This window comes from Gymnoscopelus braueri (genome assembly GCF_963280865.1).
Source record: "Gymnoscopelus braueri genome assembly, chromosome: 14".
Classification (NCBI taxonomy): Eukaryota; Metazoa; Chordata; class Actinopteri; order Myctophiformes; family Myctophidae; genus Gymnoscopelus; species Gymnoscopelus braueri.
Genome location: NC_137619.1, coordinates 24,707,753 through 24,728,838, shown reverse-complemented (window position 1 = coordinate 24,728,838; position 21,086 = coordinate 24,707,753). Strand labels below are relative to the sequence as shown.

General features: G+C 42.2%; 1 protein-coding gene across 2 annotated transcripts; it reads left to right on the top strand.

The window, feature by feature from the left end:
• The first annotated feature begins 1,333 nt into the window (after nucleotides 1-1,333).
• Nucleotides 1,334-18,989, top strand: ctu2 (cytosolic thiouridylase subunit 2 homolog (S. pombe)). Of its 2 annotated transcripts, none has more exons than XM_080448723.1 (17): nucleotides 1,334-1,427; nucleotides 2,934-3,019; nucleotides 3,842-3,919; nucleotides 6,878-6,956; nucleotides 7,123-7,182; nucleotides 7,410-7,470; nucleotides 8,197-8,306; nucleotides 8,869-9,122; nucleotides 10,283-10,418; nucleotides 10,543-10,674; nucleotides 12,215-12,306; nucleotides 12,579-12,691; nucleotides 12,877-12,975; nucleotides 15,993-16,074; nucleotides 17,884-17,950; nucleotides 18,137-18,195; nucleotides 18,789-18,989. In XM_080448723.1, the coding sequence occupies exons 2-17, from the start codon at nucleotides 2,964-2,966 to the stop codon at nucleotides 18,844-18,846; spliced, it is 1,536 nt and encodes a 511-aa protein (XP_080304849.1). In that variant the 5' UTR covers nucleotides 1,334-1,427; nucleotides 2,934-2,963; the 3' UTR covers nucleotides 18,847-18,989. The 2 variants fall into 2 exon arrangements, with proteins under 2 accessions (XP_080304849.1, XP_080304848.1); XM_080448722.1 differs by having other exon boundaries at nucleotides 15,975-16,074.
• The last annotated feature ends 2,097 nt before the right edge of the window (nucleotides 18,990-21,086 follow it).

The following is a 21,086-nucleotide window of genomic DNA, read 5'->3' as shown; positions in this document are numbered from 1 at the left end:
GCACTTTATAATAACGTTGGCTTTTTGAAAATAGCAGATCTAAACGCTCACAACGCGTCGTGACGTGACCCGTTGCTATTTCAATTATTTTGAAACCTGATTCTAACAACACAATACACGAATATGTATGGGGGGAAAATATACAAATACATATTAATTTGGGGGTCCTTGACTTGAAAATGTTTCAGAAACATTGGTTTCAACCAGAATTAAAAAAAAACTCACTAGGCAACAAGCCCAAATAAGCAGCTATATACACTTTAGAAACAAGCCATCAAAAAATGCAACCCGCAACTACCAATATAAAACTTCACAGAAAAATAAGCCCAAAGTCGCTTATAATAAGCGGACATGGCAGCAGTGGTGCGAACGCGGTGGGCCTGATATACAAATGAGACAAGACACTGCAGTATGGTTCAGTCTGCTGCATGCAGTTGTCAGATCAGTGATTTTTTTGCACAGCCCCGTTACTCAACACTCCAAAACAACACGGGAGAGGGTGCATACACACATGATGGGATGGGATGGGATAGACGGGCGGAAGTCCCATACACACCCATGTTAAGTTTAAAACCGGAAGAACGGTCGCGATAACATGGGTGTGTATGGGACTTCCGCCCGTCTATCCCATCCCATCCCATCATGTGTGGATGCACCCAGACTCAACTAAGCCATCTGACGCGCGTTGCTTTCTGGGGATTGCAGTTCTAATGGGACAGTAGAACTACCATCGCGGCGGCCAATAATGTTCTTCTTCTAACAGTTTGTTTGATGATACTTCACGTTTTCATTTCTTGGACAACGTGTGATGTATTTTTTTAATGTAATCTCACGAGCTCATGTAAATCTAAGTATGCCATTTGTACAAATATAATTGCACTTTTGTAGAACTAACGATGCGCGCACCTGACTGTGTTGCCATATCGGCTTATTATAAGCGACTTTTTCTGTAAAGTTGCTTGTAAATATTGGTAGTTGCTTGCTTATTTAGGCTTGCTTCCTAATCTATTTATTTTGTATCATTATTTAAACCAGTGGACCGTTCTCAAATATTTTCATGAAAGTGTTTTGTGCCAGGCCAGGGAGCTTTTGTGTTGTTAGAATGTTTGGAGATTATTTTTTTCAAATATTCCACATTTCATTGCATGAGTTTTTGAAAATAGCAGAGCTTGTAGATCGGCTATTTTCAAATAGCTGATGTGGCCTAGTTGCTTTTTTTTGGGCTTGTTTTCCTAGACCTGGTTGCTTATTTCTCTCGCTTGCCACAAAATATGGCAACACTGAATGGCACCTGATGACACTTGTGTTACGTCATCAAAAAGGGACGCGTATCCACGTTTTGTCTGTAAGCAGCGTTATATTATATACTTGGTAAGCAGCTGCAAGCAAATCGTCACATATTATTAATATCGCATCAAATTTAAAAGGTAGGCTGTATTTAACTTCTAGATTAGCGTGATATGATGAGAGTACAGGACATATTACTGGGTGTTTTCAATATCTGATCATCACTTTGTCAAAAGAATCATTACAAATTCGTGTTGTTGTTGTTGATGATGATTGTTTTAACAGCGAGGGCGTTATGATGAGATTGTTGTTGTCAGAAGTCTAAATGTTCTCTTAATACCCTGATGTGTTCACCTCTAGCCCTAGAATGTCTGTGATCTTACATACATTTCAAGTATTCCAAATACACAGTCATAGATCTCTCTCGGTCCCCCACTGTGTAGTGCCCATCTGCGCGGCCATAAAAGTGCTCTAAACTCCGTCTGTACTCACCCAATAATTAATTCCTAAGACGTGTAGTCATATTTTGTCCTCTAGTTTCATATCCATGTGAAAGTTCTGCCAGAAAACGTGTGTTTAGTCAAATATCTCCACTTTTTCACGAGCTGCACACGGACGAGTTCTGTGCGACGCGAGGGGCCAGGAATGATTGCAGCACTGAATATACGTAACTTCCATAAGGACGCACAAATGTTTGGGACACACAATTGACAGGTGCTTGTGATTGGTGCGGGGTAATGAATCATCACCTGCCAATTGTGTGTCCCAAACATTTGTGCGTCCTTATGGAAGTTACGTATATTCAGTGCTGCAATCATTCCTGGCCCCTCGCGTCGCACAGAACTCGTCCGTGTGCAGCTCGTGAATAAGTGGAGATATTTGACTAAACACACGTTTTCTGGCATAACTTTCACATGGATATGAAACTAGAGGACAAAATATGACTCCACGTCTTAGGAATTAATTATTGGGTGAGTACAGACGGAGTTTAGAGCACTTTTATGGCCGCGCAGATGGGCACTACACAGTGGGGGACCGAGAGAGATCTATGACTGTGTATTTGGAATACTTGAAATGTATGTAAGATCACAGACATTCTAGGGCTAGTTCACCTCTACTGGTTTGCTTGGCGAACCAGTACGCTGCACTTATTTCAGTAAATTCTTGTCCCAGCAGTCTGGAGTGGAGTTATTCACTTACTAACTTAAATTTCCTTTCAAAATACACATTGAGGAAGCAACGAAAACTGCCAATAAGTTTGCGACATTGCTCGGTCACAGACACACACTGTTTCAGTACTATGTGTGTACACTTCTAGGTCCTTACGAATCCATTACACACTTTTGTGTGAGAAAGATTCCACTCCTCCACTTAAAGCCCAGTCCAGTGAGTCCACTAATGATTCGCAACGCAAGTTTCATCTGTAACTACTTGCAGCCATTAGTCCAGACCGCTGCAATTTCTTGCAACTGGTTGCAAGTTGCAACTAGTTGCGTATGTGTGGACTGGGCTTAAGAGGACAGTGATTGCTTGACTACACTCTTATTTGGTTTCAGTTTATTGGTAGCTTCTTTACCTTCCAGAAACTACCAGGAAAATGTCACAACAGTCCTCCTTAATATATTTTGTATCCCTATGTCACTAAGGATTTTCACTAAACTCAGCCAGGTTGCAGAATGTGTGATGTGGATGAAGAAAACAATGGTCAGCTGGAAGTACGAGAGGTTCCGCGGTAAGTTTGCACTTCCTCCCCACACACTGTTGTCACTGCTGTTGTATCCTACTGGCTCACCTACCAGTGACAGTGAGGAGCCCCCACCGGGAGGACGTAGAGCCTCCGTCCTACTCCTCCTGCCCAACACTCCCTGCTGACAGGTGACGCCCCGGCCCGTAGGATTACATGCTTTAACTATCACCTCACCCTCCCCGCCCAGCTTCCCTCCCCCTAACACGGGCCAATTGTGTTCGCGTAGACACCCGACAAAGCCGGATGCACCACGGTGGATTAGAACTCCCAGACTCCATGGTGGTGGGCTTGTTGGTGTCCTTTTATGTTTCAACTGCATATTTTATTTGCATATTTTATTACAGATTTGTATGTTAAAAAACCCCAAAAATGAGAAAAATCACACCCTGTGTGAAGTGGGCGGTGTTTTGCTAGCTAATCACAATACTGAATGGAGTCAACCAATCATGTACAAAAAATAAATACATTTATTGAAACACTCTTTATGATGGACGAAACCATAACTTTAAAAATACCGAATTATGTTTTTTTTTTAAAGTTATGGTTTCTTATATAGGGCTATGCACATGTGTCATGTGACACTGGCCAATCACAGTCCTGAATTGACTGTGATTGGCCAATCACGGTGCAGGGTTAGGCGGGGTACTTTTTGGCCAATCACAGCGCAGGATAATTGTACAAATTTCCAAACCTCACTTATAGGGGCGGTTTCACCGCCCAAAAAAAGCAGACTTTGATGTAGAAAATATAACGCATATAAGCGGGTCTTCTTGGTTTCTTGATGGCTTACCTTCTGTCTTTTTGCAGTGTCGTCGTCAAGATATGCGTCAAATGCAAAGAAAACACAGCAGCTCTGGTCATCAGGGCAGGAGATGCCTTCTGCAGGTAAGACTTTGTGTAAGCAGCTCTGGGGCCTGTACAATGAATGAAGCAAGTCATCGCTGTAGGGCAGAGACCGTGTATCTACATATCTCGTTTTATGTTTTTTCATAAATTAATTCCCTATTTTATACTTACTCGTTAGACAGTCTTTACACACAAATAGTGATATTAGCCGCTCTACAAGCTCACAATGCATTGCGATGCAATTCTAAGCTTGTAGATCTGCTATTTTTGAAAAATGTCTTCTATACATGCCTAACACAAACACCTGATTGAAAGTGGAGAAGTCTGTCTGTTGGCTTTATAAATAGTTAACCATTGAAAAGTTTTAACAAGAGCTTGTGAAGTTGTGACTAAATAACAAGGGAACCAGGAGACCTGGTACTGCCAGACCCCTAGTGGTTGAAATCTGAATGGCCGGACTTCGCATGATGTGTGTGCAGAGGAAAAGAGGGACAGACCGACCGACAAAGCCTCATGTAGGCCGACCCCTTGGGTCTGGCAATCAGGCAAAAGGCATGCACGCAGTCACAGACCCTCTTCTAGACAGCTTGCCTACTGCGAGCCGTGCCATAATAACACACATTGACCATCTGAACAGATACTTACTGTGTGCAAGGAGGGATTTCCAGGGCCTGTCTGGGCTGGGGTTGTAATTTGCCATAATGTGCCATAATAGTGGCAAACCATTCCCTGATTGGCCAAACCAACCCATGAACTTCACGCTTTGTGGGATGTTTTTGCCGCTGTGCCAATATAAGTGGCGTTGTGCACAATACTCCATTCTTTTGCAGAGTAAACTTTGGTTTGGGCCAGGTGTGTGTAATGTTGAGATGGACAGTGACTCTGCAAGGAGCACCAGATCTACGCGTAACTTCCACTGCAGCTACTGCCAGTGTTGCAGTGGGGCACAATGTCTACACCTTTACATGCTCCCGCAACGTCATGATGGTGGTGCACATATTCAACACAGTGTCTTTGAGTTGGCTGAGGTTGCCCCCAGTGACAACTGGAACAGGACAATGTCCTGTTGAGGTTCCCTCTAGGTGCTACGCTCACACAGCTGTGCTGATAGAAGATATTGTCTACTACTGGGCGGGGTGTAAGTATAACCCACAGGAGTACTGCAGCGTGCTTTATGCATTTGATGTTGACACCCACACATGGTTCAAGACCAATAAGGTTTCAGGGACTGTTCCAGAGGGGAGGTGCATGCACTCAGCCTGTGTCTTGGGGAAGGTCATGTATATCTATGGGGGAAATAGAGGACCGTCTCGACTCAATGACCTCTACACGTTGGACACCACCACAATGGTCTGGGCTTTAATTAACACCAGAGGCACTCTAGCACCTGTTGTAACAGGTCACTCTGCAACCATCATCGGGACAAAGATGTTTATATTTGGGTCGGTGGGTCGGTGGAACGGTGACAACAAAATCACTGTGTTTGACACAGAAACCAACAGCTGGCTGAGTTTAGCCAGCAAGCCGCGCCGAGGGCGGCCGCGGAGGGCACAGTTTCTTGCAAAAACGCGTGAATGTCATGCAGCCTTTACGTACAATGGAGATCTTTACATATTTAGTTGCATCAGCAGGGACTGGGAGTTGAGGGATCTGTTGAAATTCAATCTAAAGACCCTCTCCTGGACGATAGTTGAGCCCAAGGGGAAAGGCCCGTTTCAAACGTGTTCGATGTGTTGTTGCACGGGGAAGGATTTCATCATCCTCTTTGGAGGACGCAAAGGGTACACTCGCTCTGGTGAACTGTACATTTTAGACTTTCGTCCTAATTTGAAGACGTTATGCAAGCTGGCGGTTATTCAGTACGGTCTGGAGCAGTCGGAACTCCCACACGACATCAGGTGGGAACTGGCAGCCATGACACCAACAGCACCATAAATTTAAAAAAAAACATATCTGTGATCGCTGCCAGTGTGTTCCAGTGGGTGTTGATGATCTAAGACTGGTTCTTGTGGCCTAATACATATCAAAGTGGGGTTGCTTGAAATAAAAAAAGCCTGAGAATAAATGTATATATTTTTGAAATAATAGAAAGTCCAATAAGAAACACTGATTGGTTAGTGAGCCCGCTTAGGACTCCCAGGTACGATTCCAGCCCTCAGCAATGTGTCGAAGTGTCCCTGGGCAAGACGCTTGACCCCTAACTGCTCCCCACCTCCGCGCTCCTCTGTGGGCAGCACTCAACTGGGTGAATCTGAACTGAAGTTGCCCCAAGGCATGTGATGGGTATAAAGAAAACTAGAAAAAGTGCTCCTCGGTGCACTGCCAGACCCCTAGTGGTTGAAATCTGAAGAGCAGAGCACTACGTCACGCGAAGCTTGGCCAATCAAAAAGAGGGACAGGTAGGAAAAGAGGGACAGACCGACAGACAGGTAGGAAAAGAGGGACAGACCGACAAAGCCTCATGTAGGCCGACCCCTTGGGTCTGACAATAACTACATTGTATCCATTGGAACAATTGTTCTTTTTTTTCCTCTTCCATTTCCTGAAAAGTATTATAATGGTTTTGGACATACAAAGTTCATCATACCCAGGAATGTAAACAGATGTGGAGTGTGTTATTGACATTTATAAATGCCACAACACAATGAAAGAGCCATTTTATGGCAAACGTTACGTTTGCAGGGGGGCGGCCATAGCTGAGTGGTTAGTGAGCCCGCCTAGGGAGCCAGAGGCCCTGGTTGCCTCAGGTACTTTTCAGGCCAGGCCAGCAAATGTGTCGATGAAATTAAATTTGTCCCTGAGCAAGACTCTTAACCCCTAATTGCTCACAGTCCCTCATTGGAAACAAGACCGCAATGACTTTCGTGAACGGACCTGTTAAAGGAATTATCCTTATTATCCTGTGACATCCCATCCCATCCCATGACAGGAAATGGTACTAACTACACTCATGTTTTTTTTTTGTCTGTGATTCAAAAAACATTTGTATGTTATTAGGGGCTGTTTCAAGGAGTACTTCACACATAAGTTCAGGGCCATGCTTGGCAAGAACAGAATAATCTTCCCTGGAGAGAAGGTAAGTTTCTTGCATTCATATGCTTTCATTTTTGCCCACAATGAATGATTAATTAATAATCTAATGTGATCATAAAATGTCTTGCTCAGTCCCCTCATCAGTTGTGGAATAACTACCAATAACATAATATTTCCTCTCTGATTTATTTTCTCTTCCTGGGTTCTAGGTGCTACTGGCTGTGTCTGGAGGTCCTTCTTCCTGTTCCATGCTCTATCAGGTTCAAGAGGTACAGTATACCTGTCTACACTATCAAATTGAAGCTGATAAATGATCTTCACAGGGTTCTCTCTCCTGATTGGATGAAATTGGGATAACATTTCCAATAGACAAAAAATAATAAATTTCTTAATGGTGTCATAAACGGTGCTCAGTGCATATTCCAAAATCATTTAATAAAGAGAGTTCCCACTGCTGAAGAATATGCAATGTTTTGGTTTACTCTTTCTTTTGCAGGGTTTGAGTCTAAATGCTCACAAGAAGTTGAGATTCATACCTGGGATTGTCTTTATTGATGGTAATTTGACATTACATACTGTATATCTTCTGTATAGCTCTGACTGAATTCAGTCACTTTATATTTAGATGTAGGAGTGTTGTTAAGTGGCAATTATGTGTGTTCGTGGTTGGGGTATGTAGCTAACCTGGGATGTCGCTGTGGGAACTTATACCAAAGATGGTGGATATGGAATGATATACCGCATTGATTATTTTGTTTTACAAGCATAAACATGCAGACAAAACAGAATGAGTCTGTGAGACCTTTCCACACAATAAGATCTAAGAAGTTAATTATTTTCTTATTGAAAATTCAGTAGCATTCAGCGACGACAGGTAAACGTTTTTCTGTTAATTTGATTCATTAAATACCATTTGATAAAAAATAAACGTATAGTTTCAGTAACAGATCTTTGTCCATGTCTAACATGCTGTGTTTTGTCTGCAGAGAGGTAAAGGGCTTGATATATACTGTACTTAGTTGCCCGGGGTCCCCCACGGTTCTATACAGTACTTCATCCACACCTTTTTCCTTCTACACCAAATCTCTTCACCGAAAATAGCTGATCTACAAGCTCATAACACGTTGCGTTGTAATCTTGAATATTGGCTATTTTTGCCAAATTTTTACTCCAGAATAGGGACGCTAGGGTTTATGTTGTTAAATAATGTACAATGCTACTATAAACATCCATTGGAAATCTGATGTTGCGGAACCTCACATGACCATGAATTATACTTCCAGAGGGTGGTGCTCTTGGGCTGTCTGCAGAGGAGAGAGAGAAGACAGTAGCTGAGTTGCAGGCTGTATTCAAAGCCACTGGCTTCCCTTACCACATTGTACCCATGGAACAGGTCTGCTTCTACCAAACACATTTTCTTCAAACGTGTGTGTGTGTGTGTGTGTGTGTGTGTGTGTGTGTGTGTGTGTGTGTGTGTGTGTGTGTGTGTGTGTGTGTGTGTGTGTGTGTGTGTGTGTGTGTGTGTGTGTGTGTGTGTGTGTGTGTGTGTGTGTGTGTGTGTGTGTGTGTGTGTGTGTGTGTGTGTGTGTGTGTGTGTTTATATTCTGTCAAGAGGCTCACCGATATATAACAATATAGAAATTGCCGCATTGACCAGCCCCTAGTAGTAGAAGTAGTAAAGAAGAGAAACATTTGAAAACGTGAATGAAATGTCTTTAAGCAATGCAATTGTGTGCTTTGGAGAAAAGCACTATATAAATGCAGTCCATTTACCATCATTGTTTGGTCCTGGTGTGCCAGATGGTAGCAGAGCATTAATCCTCTTTCCTCAGGGTTTTCTTGTAATGAAGAGAGAAAGTAAATTGAGAGCCAAATAACCCGTTTATTGACTGTAAATGAATGGGTGCAGAATGGATGGATAGAATCTGACTATTGTCGTACTTTCTCCCTGTCAGGTTTTTAATCTTACCAGTTCAGTTCTGGAACCAGGTTCCTCGGCCCCAGACCAACCAGCAGACAGCTACAAAGCTGCTGTAGACCACTTCATTAACAGTCATAAGAACCATGTCAGCCCAGAGAAACAGACTGACCTGTCACGACTCTGCATCCAGGAGGGTAGACCTGATGAGTCTAGTACCCAGGCCTTGCAGAGACTGTTCTCCTCAGTGAAGACACTGACAGCCAAAGAAGACCTTCTGCACACACTCAGGTCTCTCTCTCTCTCTCTCTCTCTCTCTCTCTCTCTCTCACACACACACACACACACACACACACACACACACACACACACACACACACACACACACACACACACACACACACACACACACACACACACACACACACACACACACACACACACACACACACACACACACACACACACACACACACACACACACACACACACACACACACACACACACACACACACACACACACACAATTCAATTCAAAGGGCTTTATTGGCATGAGAAAACATACGTTTACATTGCCAACACACACAGAGGCCCAAAACCGATGTTCACCCGTGCTGTCTGATCCATGCAAGCACAGACGAGAGGTAAACATATTGTAGTTTTATTAAACATAATTACTACAAGTGCCACCGTCAAAAAATACTCAAATATTACTTTAAACGGGCAACATTTAATTTATATCGACTTGTGTTTAATATAATACTTGTGTTGGCTTGTGTTCACTTGTTCAACTATAAACAACCGTAATTTAGAATTTCTACCGTTACTAACATGAAATAACGTGGAAGTAGCTGCAGGAAGTGTTGAAAATATTTTTGAAATAATTTGAACCTCACAGACCTGCATTTACAAACCTCCAGAAAAACTCGGGGGGGAAAAATTTTGGATGTGCTTTTAAAAGATTAAGAGACCTCATAGGCAGTGTAGGGGAAAAGGGACACAAGCAAGGAGTGTGTCGTGGAATGATTATTTCCAAAACATGCCATTTCAGTTACATTCATTTTAAACATTTCATATTGTGCTGATAGCATAAATGACCTGGACATATTCCAGGTTATTTATACTAGAAACACAGTAGAAATGCTAAATATTTTACTGTTAAATCTGCACCATGCAACATTTCTGAAGTGTTTTATCAAATCTATTATAAATCATGCAATAATCTTATAAAATCAGCCCATTGCCCCTGATTAAAATGCTGTAAATCTGCTGCAATGAGCTTCAGTGACCTGGCTGCTACTGTATGACAGTAATGAGAGAGTATCAAAACGGTTACCTTTGGCTGCCACTTGGGGTCGCCAACATACTGTATGCAAAGTGTGAATGGAATATAAATAGAAAACAAGATGATGTTAAAGAGAAAAGTTAATGGCTAATGTTTCCCCTGTAGACGACATCTACTGGTCCATACAGCTCGAAGTGAAGGCTACACCAAAATGATGTTAGGAGACAACTGTACCAGACAGGCTGTCAAATTACTTGCTAGTATAGCATTGGGCAGAGGAGCACAGTTGGGAATGGACACGGTGAGTGATAATTATTTTTAAGAAATATATATAAATTTAATATAATATAAGCGTGATGGGCAACATACAAGGATGTTAAAATCACAGACTAGAGAGAATTTGTAACATGTCTGTCTGTCAACAGGGTTTCTCAGACCATAGGTACAGTGACACAGTAACAGTGAGGCCGATGAGGGACTATTCAGCTAAAGAAATCTCCTTCTACAATTACATGTTTAATGTTCCCTTCTTTTTTATACCCAGCCTGGACACAAAGGTCAGTCATCTTTTTCCAAATTCCGGTGTCAAAAACTTCCTCTCTGTTTTCCCCTTGTTTGTAATTCCTCTCAGCTAAATACAGACCCAGGGAGAAAAATACTTGTTGTTTTTACAAATACGTTTAGTAAAGTTTCATCCAATTGTCTGTTGTAAGTTTAATTGATTTGATACGTTATGCAATACATGTAAAGTGTAATAAATATTTCAGTTCAGCATCTTCCCATGCTGCACTGCCATAACCCTCACTTGATGATAGGTAAACTCCCTCTTCAAACATGTTTTTTCTACATCATTCATCCTCAATGTTCTTGGTGTATTTTTCCGATTTCCTCAGTTGCACCGTTTTCAGAAATTCTGAAAAACTTTTACATGGGTTGTATAACATTCTACGGGTAAACTTTATTGTCAATGTCAGTGTAAATTAGTTTTTGGCATTTTTGGCAACATGCCAAGTGCCAACCTAAAACGCTAACTAATAATTAAAATGCAAAAGGGCTAAGTGCTGCATATGTATTGCACATTGCTGTATTACACAAACAAATACCATTAGAGTTCAACAGCTTGATAGACGCTGAACAAACGATAGCTTTCAAGCCGTTTGATTTGCTGTTTGGCACAAGGAGACTTCTTCCTGATGGCAGAGGTTCATATTCAGAGAAGAGGGGATGTTGAGATTCCACGATGATTTTTGTGGATTGTTTTATGACTAACTGTTTGTACAGATTCAGTATGGGCCCCTAGTCTTTCTTCCCCATTAACCTCTTACAGTAGCTGTTTTATGCATACTGGCAAGCCTGCTTTTCAATTGCACAATTGCCAAACCATGCTGTAATTGAATCTAATGATGCTCTCTAGGTCAGGATGTGTGTGTTTTCCAGCAAAGAGGGTTGTGTATGTTGACACCAAGTATTTCCGTATATGAGGACACTTGAATGATTGTCTGGTTCTTGATGACCACCGGCTCATGGTCAGTCACTTGGCTCGGGTCAACGACCATCTCCTGTGTTTTTGGTGACATTTATTATGAACTGGTTGGTGACACACCATTCGATAAAGTTGCATGGCCATGATATAAGTCCAAATATTGTGTATCATCATTAATCTGTTGCATCTGTGCTTTGTGATTGAAGAACTGGAAGTAGTGAATCCAATGTAAACAAAACAGATTCTGCCAATGTACAGTATAGAAAAAACGTCTTGTTTGGTGACCAAGTGGCCTTTGCTCCAGTGCCACCATTAGGTCAATATTTCCAATGGCGCACACAGTTTCTCAAAATCTACTGTAAGGGCCAGATTGCCATGAAACCTAATGATCTCAGCAAGCATGAATCCTACCGATTTTGGTAAACGTACCCATGGCCTTTCCTTTTTTAGAATGGCCGAAGTATAAAATATGGTTTTAATGGTCAAACTGATTTGATTAAACAATTTTGCTGGGTACCACAACCGCATGGAACCCCCTCAATGACATCTCTTGGGGGTCCCCGGACCGCACTTTGAGAAACACAGCTGTAACTGATTTGTGTCTTCCACCAAAGATGCCAAACAAGGCCAGCATCCAGCGTCTTACTGAGAGTTTTGTCACTAAACTTCAGGCAGATTTCCCCTCGACTGTCAGCACCATCTACAGGTTTGTACAAACCTTTTGCAGTACTATATGACTGGGATTTGTCATATAGCACAAAACAGTCCATTTTAAAAGTTTGTGTTTCACAGTATCTCTCATTGCATGCACTATATTCTGGTGCAATAACCGCTGTCCAGCTGTTCCTCTCCAGTTCTGGTGCAGATGTTTGCATACACTATGCAGATTTTTCCACAAGCACGCACACAAATGGTATATTAAATACAATTTAAAATATTGTGTATGTCTGGCGGGGCCTGTGTTTTTGTGTCCTCTAGGACTGGAGATAAACTTCAGACAGTGTGCCCCACTCAGAAATCCCTTGCTGCGGACAGCACTGATAAATGCCTGCTCTGTATGTGCACCTTGGACATTGCTGCTGCTGCTGCTGGTATGTTTTTTGTTGTCACAAAGAAAGAACTAAAGCTATCCATCCTAGAACCAAGTTCATTTTATGTACAAGCCAGTCCTGGGAGCAGTTGTAATGAGTTCCAAGTAAACACTGTCCATTGTTTCTGTCCTGGGCCCTGTCCCTTATCTTTCCTGTCTCTATCCTTTGTCTCTCCAACTCTGCAGAGGAGGCCTCCGCCTTCCAGGCAACTCTGATCTCAGAGCAACTCTCAAAGAAACAAACTTCTGGAGGCTCTAACATTGGAATTCCAACACTGACCACAGGTAGGACCCCTACAACCTCCTACCGCTTACATGTTTGTACTGAGCCCACATCTTCATATGGGCTAAGTCATTACTGTTCACTCACTCGTAGATGCAGAATTCTTAAAGCAATAGGGCCTTCTACCGATGATGGCACTCTGACACAACAACTGACACGTAACTGCTGTTTTTTTTTAAACTCTTTATTTTTCAGAAGTTTTATCAGACATACATACATACATAAAATCAAATAGTACAAAAAAGCAGTAAAAATAAAAATGGAAACATACAAAAAAAAAGAACAAGAGAAAATAAAAAGAGGTCATGGGAACATTTGGTACCAGTAATAAGATTGAAATATGTTAGCAGGATTTTAAGTACAATATACCATAGGAGGACAACCAGCCATCATCAGAGATCTGACACGCTATATAAATAGTCCAGCCATTTCCCCCATCTTTTTTCACCCAACTCCTTTTGGAGCCTCAGAGAGTAGGTCATCTGCTCTAAGAGATGCAATTGTCTCACAATACTGACAAATAGTCCCATAGTAGGGCAGTTTTTCTGCAACCAGTTCTTTGTAATAGCTTTTTTGCTTGCTGCAAGTAGGATCTTAAGCAAATAAGAGTCATTCGGACTCAGTCCATCCGGGGTTTGTCCAAGATACAAAGATTCAAATGTATTATCGATACTGAAACCCAGATTTTTTTAGATAAGTGTTGCTATCTCCTTCCAGAAAGGTTGAATTGCAGGGCAAGACCAAAAGACATGTGCATGGTCAACCATAGTATCTCCACATTCCCTCCAGCAGTCCAGCTGATTCCCAGTTTGTTTAGACTTCTGTTTGGGAGTGATAAAGAAGCAGATTTGTTTTTTCCAGCAAAAGTCTCTCCAGGTCAGGGAGTTAGTAGTCGTTGATTGTGTTTCCCATGAATCCGACCACACTTCATCACTTATGTCAATGTCAAGTTCTTTTTCCCATCGTTGTTTCACATATATCGTAGAGTCCTTATTCAATGACACAATTCCATTGTATAGTTTACTTATAAGACCTCTATTACTCCCTGAGTTATAAGCATCAACAAATACAGTTATTATAGTTGGTGTGATCCCCGGATTGGACCTTTTTATTTTTTTCCCGAAAAAATCCCTTAACTGCAGATATCTGAAAAAGTCCTGCCTAGCCAGCCCATATGTCTGACTCAAGTTTTCAAAACTGTCAATATCCCCTTTTTTAATAATTGTACATATGGAGGTGACACCAAGACGAACCCATTGTCTATATCTGCCGTCCAGTAATGCTGGTACGAAGGCAGGATCGTATGCTGGCCAGCTTAATAGCTTAGCCTCCTTCTGGAGTTGGAAACGTTTAACCACTTCTAACCATATTTTAAATGAAAAATTTACCCATTGGCTCACTGTCTGAAACATTCCTTTCTCTCCCTCAGTGCAACCTAGTAATGACTGTATTGGTTTATCCATTAAGGATAGCTCTATGTTTTTCCATTTAGCAATATAGGACGGGTTACACCAATATACAAGGGGTCTCAGCTGTGCTGACAAATAATAATCCCTTAAGGAAGGGAGGGACATGCCTCCTCTCGCCCGGGGCAGCTGTAAGGTAGAAATTTTCACCCGTGGCCTTTTCCTGTCCCAGATGAAACGTGAAATATGTTTATTCCATTCTCTGAATTGTTTCAAGGGTATTTCTACTGGTAGTGACAAGAAAAGGTATAGCAATCTGGGTAAGATTACCATTTTGACTGCTCTTATTCTACCTCCTAAGTCAAGAGGAAGCATGCTCCAGACACGTAACTGCTGTTGTGCTATTTAGTCGACAGTCTGTCTGTCTGTCTGTGAGTAGCTAATCTCGGACACTCACTGCACCCATTGGTGTGAAACCTTCACTGCCCATAGGCCAAGGAAGGAACCTCTACCCCACATTTCCAAATCGGCCTCATAGTGGAGCTAAAACGAGCACTTCACATTTTGGCCTATAACTTGGACTGTAGGTTGCACAATTACCGACTGCGCCACCGTGCCCCCCCTACTACTCATACACATTTTGTCTAAACTCCTTTTGTCAGTTTTTTCATATTCCATTCCGAATGGCTATGACTGACTTCCCAAATTTGCGGGCCCTGGGTAGGCAACTCGGCCTGGCGGACACCTCTGCTCCGAAGAGCGCACTTTTCTAGTTTTTAACATGTAATAATATTAGAAACAAACAATGCAAGACACTTTCTTATTGAGGCAACAACGAAAGTATTTGAGCTAAAAGCCATCATCAGTGTCTGCTTTTCAGCTAAAAGCAATCATCAGCATAAATAGAAGACTATTGATCTGCTGGTATTCTATTTAGTGTGTGTGTGTGTGTGTTTGTGTGTGTGATAATTATTTGAAAGTCATACATGCAAATTATACTCTTTGGTTCATACTTGGGTTTTGGGAGAGTTGAGGGAAGGGTTGCAGCATTAGCTTTGGTGGAAACTGTGGTTCTGTGATGGGGATGTGACGAATCAGAAGGCACTAAGAATCCAGGAACAGGTGACTTCAGTAATACATGTATGTAGTTATTTTAATTTTATTTATGCTATATTTTCAGTTTTCAGGTCAGGGTAGACTATAGAGACAGACAGGAAACCAAGAGAAAAAATAATGGCGAGGTATGTGAGACAAGTCGTCGGATTCAAACCAGGGTACTCGTGCTCAAAATGAACGTAATGGTGCTCATTAACTGGCTGAGCCTCCAGGTACCACATGGAACACGTTTTGATCTAGTGAATGTTACCTAGGGAAGAACACTAGTTTCAAATGTGCAACTGCAAGTTGCCTGCGTACAGTACCTTGCTTTGTATTTTGTGCATAACTAAATGATATTTTTTATAAACATTAACAGTTTGTTACATTCAAGGAGCTTCATAGTATTCTTTTTTTAATATATTTTTTTGAACCTGGTTTGGACCTGCTTGGGATCTCTTCTTTTTGTGGTTTCCTTGTATTCTATCATGTAAATCCAGGCATCTGTGCTCCCTCAGTTCAGTGCTGTTCATCCCAGGAGGAGAAAGGAAGCTGTGGAGGGACAGGAGATGGAAGTGGAAGTTGTTGCTCTTCTGTCAAGTAAATATCCTGAAACTGTATTATCAGTGTGAAATGAGCATAATCTCCTGAAACCATTATAAACTAGAAAAAGTGCTCCTCAGAGCACAGGTCTACGCCAGGTCACCTAGGTTATTGTGGGCCAGCAATCATGTATATTCACGTGACCGGGGTGGTTTACCAGGCTAACAATTCAGGAGTTATGAACAAAGCATGAAGTCATAACGCCAGCATAAGGCTGATTTGAAAATGTATGTTGGCATGTCATGTTGGCATGTCTTCATCAAGCAAGTGTGCATGCAAACTTTCACAGCAGTCAGACACTGTGTTCATGGTTTTAGGCATTTTGTTCAAAACAGGCCACTCTTGCAAGCTTTAGATGTCAATCTTAGCCAATCAGGATGGACTATAAAAATCTGACAGATCCGTCTTGATCACATGACTATAGACATAATGTGTACTGATTTGCATGACGTTTGGACAAAATGTGTAGAAGCAATATAAAAAGATTTGTTTTGCAAAAATCGGCCTCCTGGTGGTGCTATAACAGGCCGATGTGAAAAATCTGGGGCAGAGGTTGTGGTCTGGCATCCAGGGAGTGTGTGCACAGTTTCACGTCGATCGGGCCAACGGTGCCAGAAATGAGCTGTTCACAGACGGACACAGGGACAGACAGGGGGGCAAAACATAGTCTCGGCCACGCCTTCAGCCTGGCGGAGACGATTAAGTTATAGGCTTTCGTGTGTGTGTGTGTGTGTGTGTGTGTGTGTGTGTGTGTGTGTGTGTGTGTGTGTGTTAGGGATGACACCGATTATTCGAATATTCGTTAGTCTCCATAATCGAAAATGATTTTTAAAATTCGATTTTAATTATATATATATTTATTTTTTTTTACTTTTTTGCCATTCGGCGCCGTCGAATAATCGAAAAATATTCGCCAGGGCTGTCCGAATTTCGAATTGGCTCAAGGTCAGATTGTGGCATCCCTAGTGTGTGTGTGTGTGTGTGTGTGTGTTGACACACTGACACACACTGATGAAAGCCACAGACACACACATGTTTAGTTATTCATAACATTACTACAATTATGCCCATATATTCCAATGCAGTTGTTGGTGACTGGTGACCAATTGTTGTTATATAGACGCCTTAACAGAAGACGTCACACTGATAAGAACCAGTATGCGCGCGTAGATCGGCAGCAAAAGAACCCCACCGCTCATTAGATGCAATGAAAAGGGGTCACAGTCTCACGTGTAAAAATGCATCCCATCAAACTTTCAGATGCTGTTTTTCTCCCAGTATGGAGGAAGAATGCTTAGGATTTTTACTGTGATCTCTCGCTCTTGAAATATATAATCTTTGGTTTCTGCTGTGTGTAAACAATAATAACAATTCAAAGCAGTTGTCCCACAAACCCCACCTCCAGTGGCTGTCATAAGAACGGAGGGAGAGCTCTATGATCATGGCACCAGAACCTGCTTGGCTCGCGCAGCTGCAGCCCGTCAAGCCTAATTTATGCTCTGTCCCGTGAAGGTGTCGCGTGCATAGCCGAGAATAGCAGACCTCCAAGCTCACAGCCTTCGCATCCGCGACGCGGTTGTGAGCTTGTATGTCAGCTGTTCTCGGTGCCTAATACCGTTGCGCGATGAAGTATATATGTCTCGCTAGGGTGCACCCCACTAGCCTACACACAGAGGAGGTTGAATGAAGTGAAACCAGCGCACCCCAAAACAGCAGGTTTGGGGATCTGTTGGGAATTGATTACATGAAACAGTCACCTGTGCGTCCAGTCTCAATGTTTGTAAACAAATAATTGGTCTATTCCAGGGTCCCACAAACACTGGAGCTGAAGAGCCTGTTGTGTTACAGCTGTCGCCTGACCATCAAAGACATGGTGGGTGAAACACACAGCTTGCATGATGATTAGTGGAATCATTTAAAATACATGTTTGTCACATCTGTCTGTCCAGTAGTCTAATTACCCTCTTATCTATTTTGATCTGTTGTTTTCTCCTCTAATCTATTCCTTATCTAAAAGCCTCGGATAAATTTGAATGTTTCTCTTCCCTTCCATTGACAGTCTTCAGTGGAGGATCTACCTGACTACATCCTCTCTGAGGGCCAAAAGAGGAAGAACAGGTGAGTGGGACATTTTGTTACAAGTTCCGAATCGGGTCTTTGTATAACTGTAGTGTAGTGCCGGGTTTCCAGAAGGTGGCATACCCATTTCCTGTTCCGGTTCATTTACCCACTGTCTTTGTTTGATTGGTTCGGCAGCAGATGTGAACCCATATGACTTCTTCATATCTGTTTCCGGAAACGGGTATACTACTGGCACATTCTGGAAACCGGGGACTACAGTAATGCACGTAGGCTATTGCTCAACATGCAGTCTGCAGTGAATGCTGTTTACTGGACAGTCACTGTCACATAACTCTGTCCTGGTGTTCTTTAGAATTAGGATTGCTTTTAGCCACCAATCAAGTTTGCATATACAAGGACTTACCTTTTGTTTCCAAACATACCCATTTTTGGCCTTTTCTATGAGGACTCTTCAGCTCTGGAACGACCTGCCTGAGCAGCTTGGTCTTGCTAAATCCTAAATCACAACTTGAATACATCAAAAGGCCTTTCCATCATTTCAAATTTAAATTTCAATCATGTGTGCCCTGTTTTTAGTTCACGCTGAATGATTTTTTTCTGCTTGTGTGCTTGTATGTTCGGTTCTCTAGGTCTGAGATGAGACAGGAGATCAGCGAATTCCTATTGGATGAAGACGATGACAACTAGGACGAGGATAAATCTTTTGGCTTTATGTTGACAGCTGAACATTCAACACTGAGAAATCATTTCCTCTCCTGCAGTCTAACTGAATGTCACCCTCTTTCTTCCGAGATTACATTGACAAAATGTAAATTGCTACCTGAAATATACTTTTTTTTAAAACAACGCTTGTGAAAGGATCGTACGATAAAGTACAGGACCAGCAGGACCAGGCCTATAGGCGCATATGTCTTTTACGCTAAGTTATGGATTCCACCAAGGTTATAAGAAGAACCACCCATAGATCCACCCTGCCTGATTAGCTTCCTGGCAGGTATAGTTTTACTTAGGTTAAGGTTAGATTATGGTTAGGGTCAGGTCGGCATAGTTGCAAAAATGCTAGGAAGGAAGAACTGTAAATCACGGCGGGTCTTCTTTGAATTGTGGTGTGATCCATAAGCAAGCGTCTTTGACTGACTGAGTCACGGAGTGCTGAAGTTCGATGAGTGATGACGTTACAGCATTGGTTGGCCTAACAGGACTAGCCAATCATAGATCAGTCGTCTCTCCAGGCTATGGCTATAGCGACCTGCCTTTTTACCCCCGGTCTCAGTAGCGGGGGGCGGGGCGGGTGCGGGGAGAGACAGGCGAGTTGAGTGAAACGAGTTGGGGAAAACGCAGTCCCCACAACATCATTTACGATTCTGTGCCTATCGGTACATAACTCGGACGGCGCTTAGTCGACTAGCAGACCATCGGCCGGTCGTCGCGGGCACTCGCGCCTGGAGGCGCTCGGGCGCGACTCCTCGGCCTCAAGGTCTGCTAAGTCGGCGCGCCTGGCGTCATGGTCCAAAACTATACTTTATCGGCGAAAAAAAGTAGTCTGCTGTGTTTGAAAAAGCATTGTCCCATGCGGGAGTCGAACCCAGACTCCCAATGCTAATGGATTGGGAGTCTGATGACTAGCGAGGTGCGCCACTGAGGCCGGTGCTGAAATTGGGTATTTGGGCTGTATTAGAATGTGACAACCCCCAACGTTCCCAACTCTTCTAATGTAGAGTGAAAGAAGCACCGCCCAGTAGGCCCCTACGGGGCCTACAGGGCGGGGCTACTCAGACCGGGGGTAAAAAGACTGTTCGCATGGCTATAGGGCATAGCAGTGGCGGCCATTTCCTGGTTCCACTTCAAAATACTCAATGCATTTCCAAAAATATTTATATCAATTCATTTAAGCCTAGAATCAAGCTATCCAGGGTCCTGGTGAATCATGACCATAAAACGTTTGATTCTGTGAAAAAACTTTTTTGAAAACGGCAAAACAAAGGGTATTTATTAAATATAGTATATTACATTTTAAAATTTAAAAATCACAGAAAAAAATGTTTAATGGTCATGATTCACCAGGACCCTGGATGGCTTGATTCTAGGCTTAAATTAATTGATATAAATATTTTTGGAAATGTCAATGGGAAAAATGCATTGAGTATTTTGAAGTGGAACCAGGAAATGGCCGCCACTGCTATGCCCTATACAGTGAGTTGATACTATAGGCTCTGGCTCATGAATTAGTTGGTTGTCAGCCTGTACAGCTTTGTTTAGCCATGGTTAGCTCTCGCTCAATGCTGATCACAACAGAACTTGGAGATAAATAATGTTGACAAGGAAATTGCTGTGAAATACATAAGTCGTGGTTGATGTTGGACATCATGTATTCCATATTCATTGAACTGACATTGGGGAAGTCTGGATGAGTAATGCATGGCAGAACATATTCAGTTTTGTAGGTCTGCGATATTCAATTCCTCATTGACTAACGTGAAAGAACCTGAACCTGCTTTAAGCATATGCTGTAGGTTAAAAGCTCACCAGCCAAATGGTTTTGTGTAAATATTCCATGCAAAGCCAGGATCTGGTCATGGCATATTATAACATTAAGCAGGCTATATTAAGCCAGATACATTTCGTATCAATTGCATATTTTACCCCGTTGTGCTCAGTCTGTCATAAACATTGTTCACAACTTGCGACAGTGAGGTGGTTTAGAGTGCCGGCAACGTTTGCCCCAAAGCTAATATAATACTACAGTCTTGAAATAACAGACATGCAGAGTTGCCAAACTAGTAAATTATAAAGCATTATGAATATTATGTAAGAGTGCTTGGAACTATAATTATAGAGTTATAAGGTAGATGCATATTAAATGCATTTAAAAAATATGCTGCTAACACATTATAGACATGGGATGCATTGCAAGTATTGCCAAATCC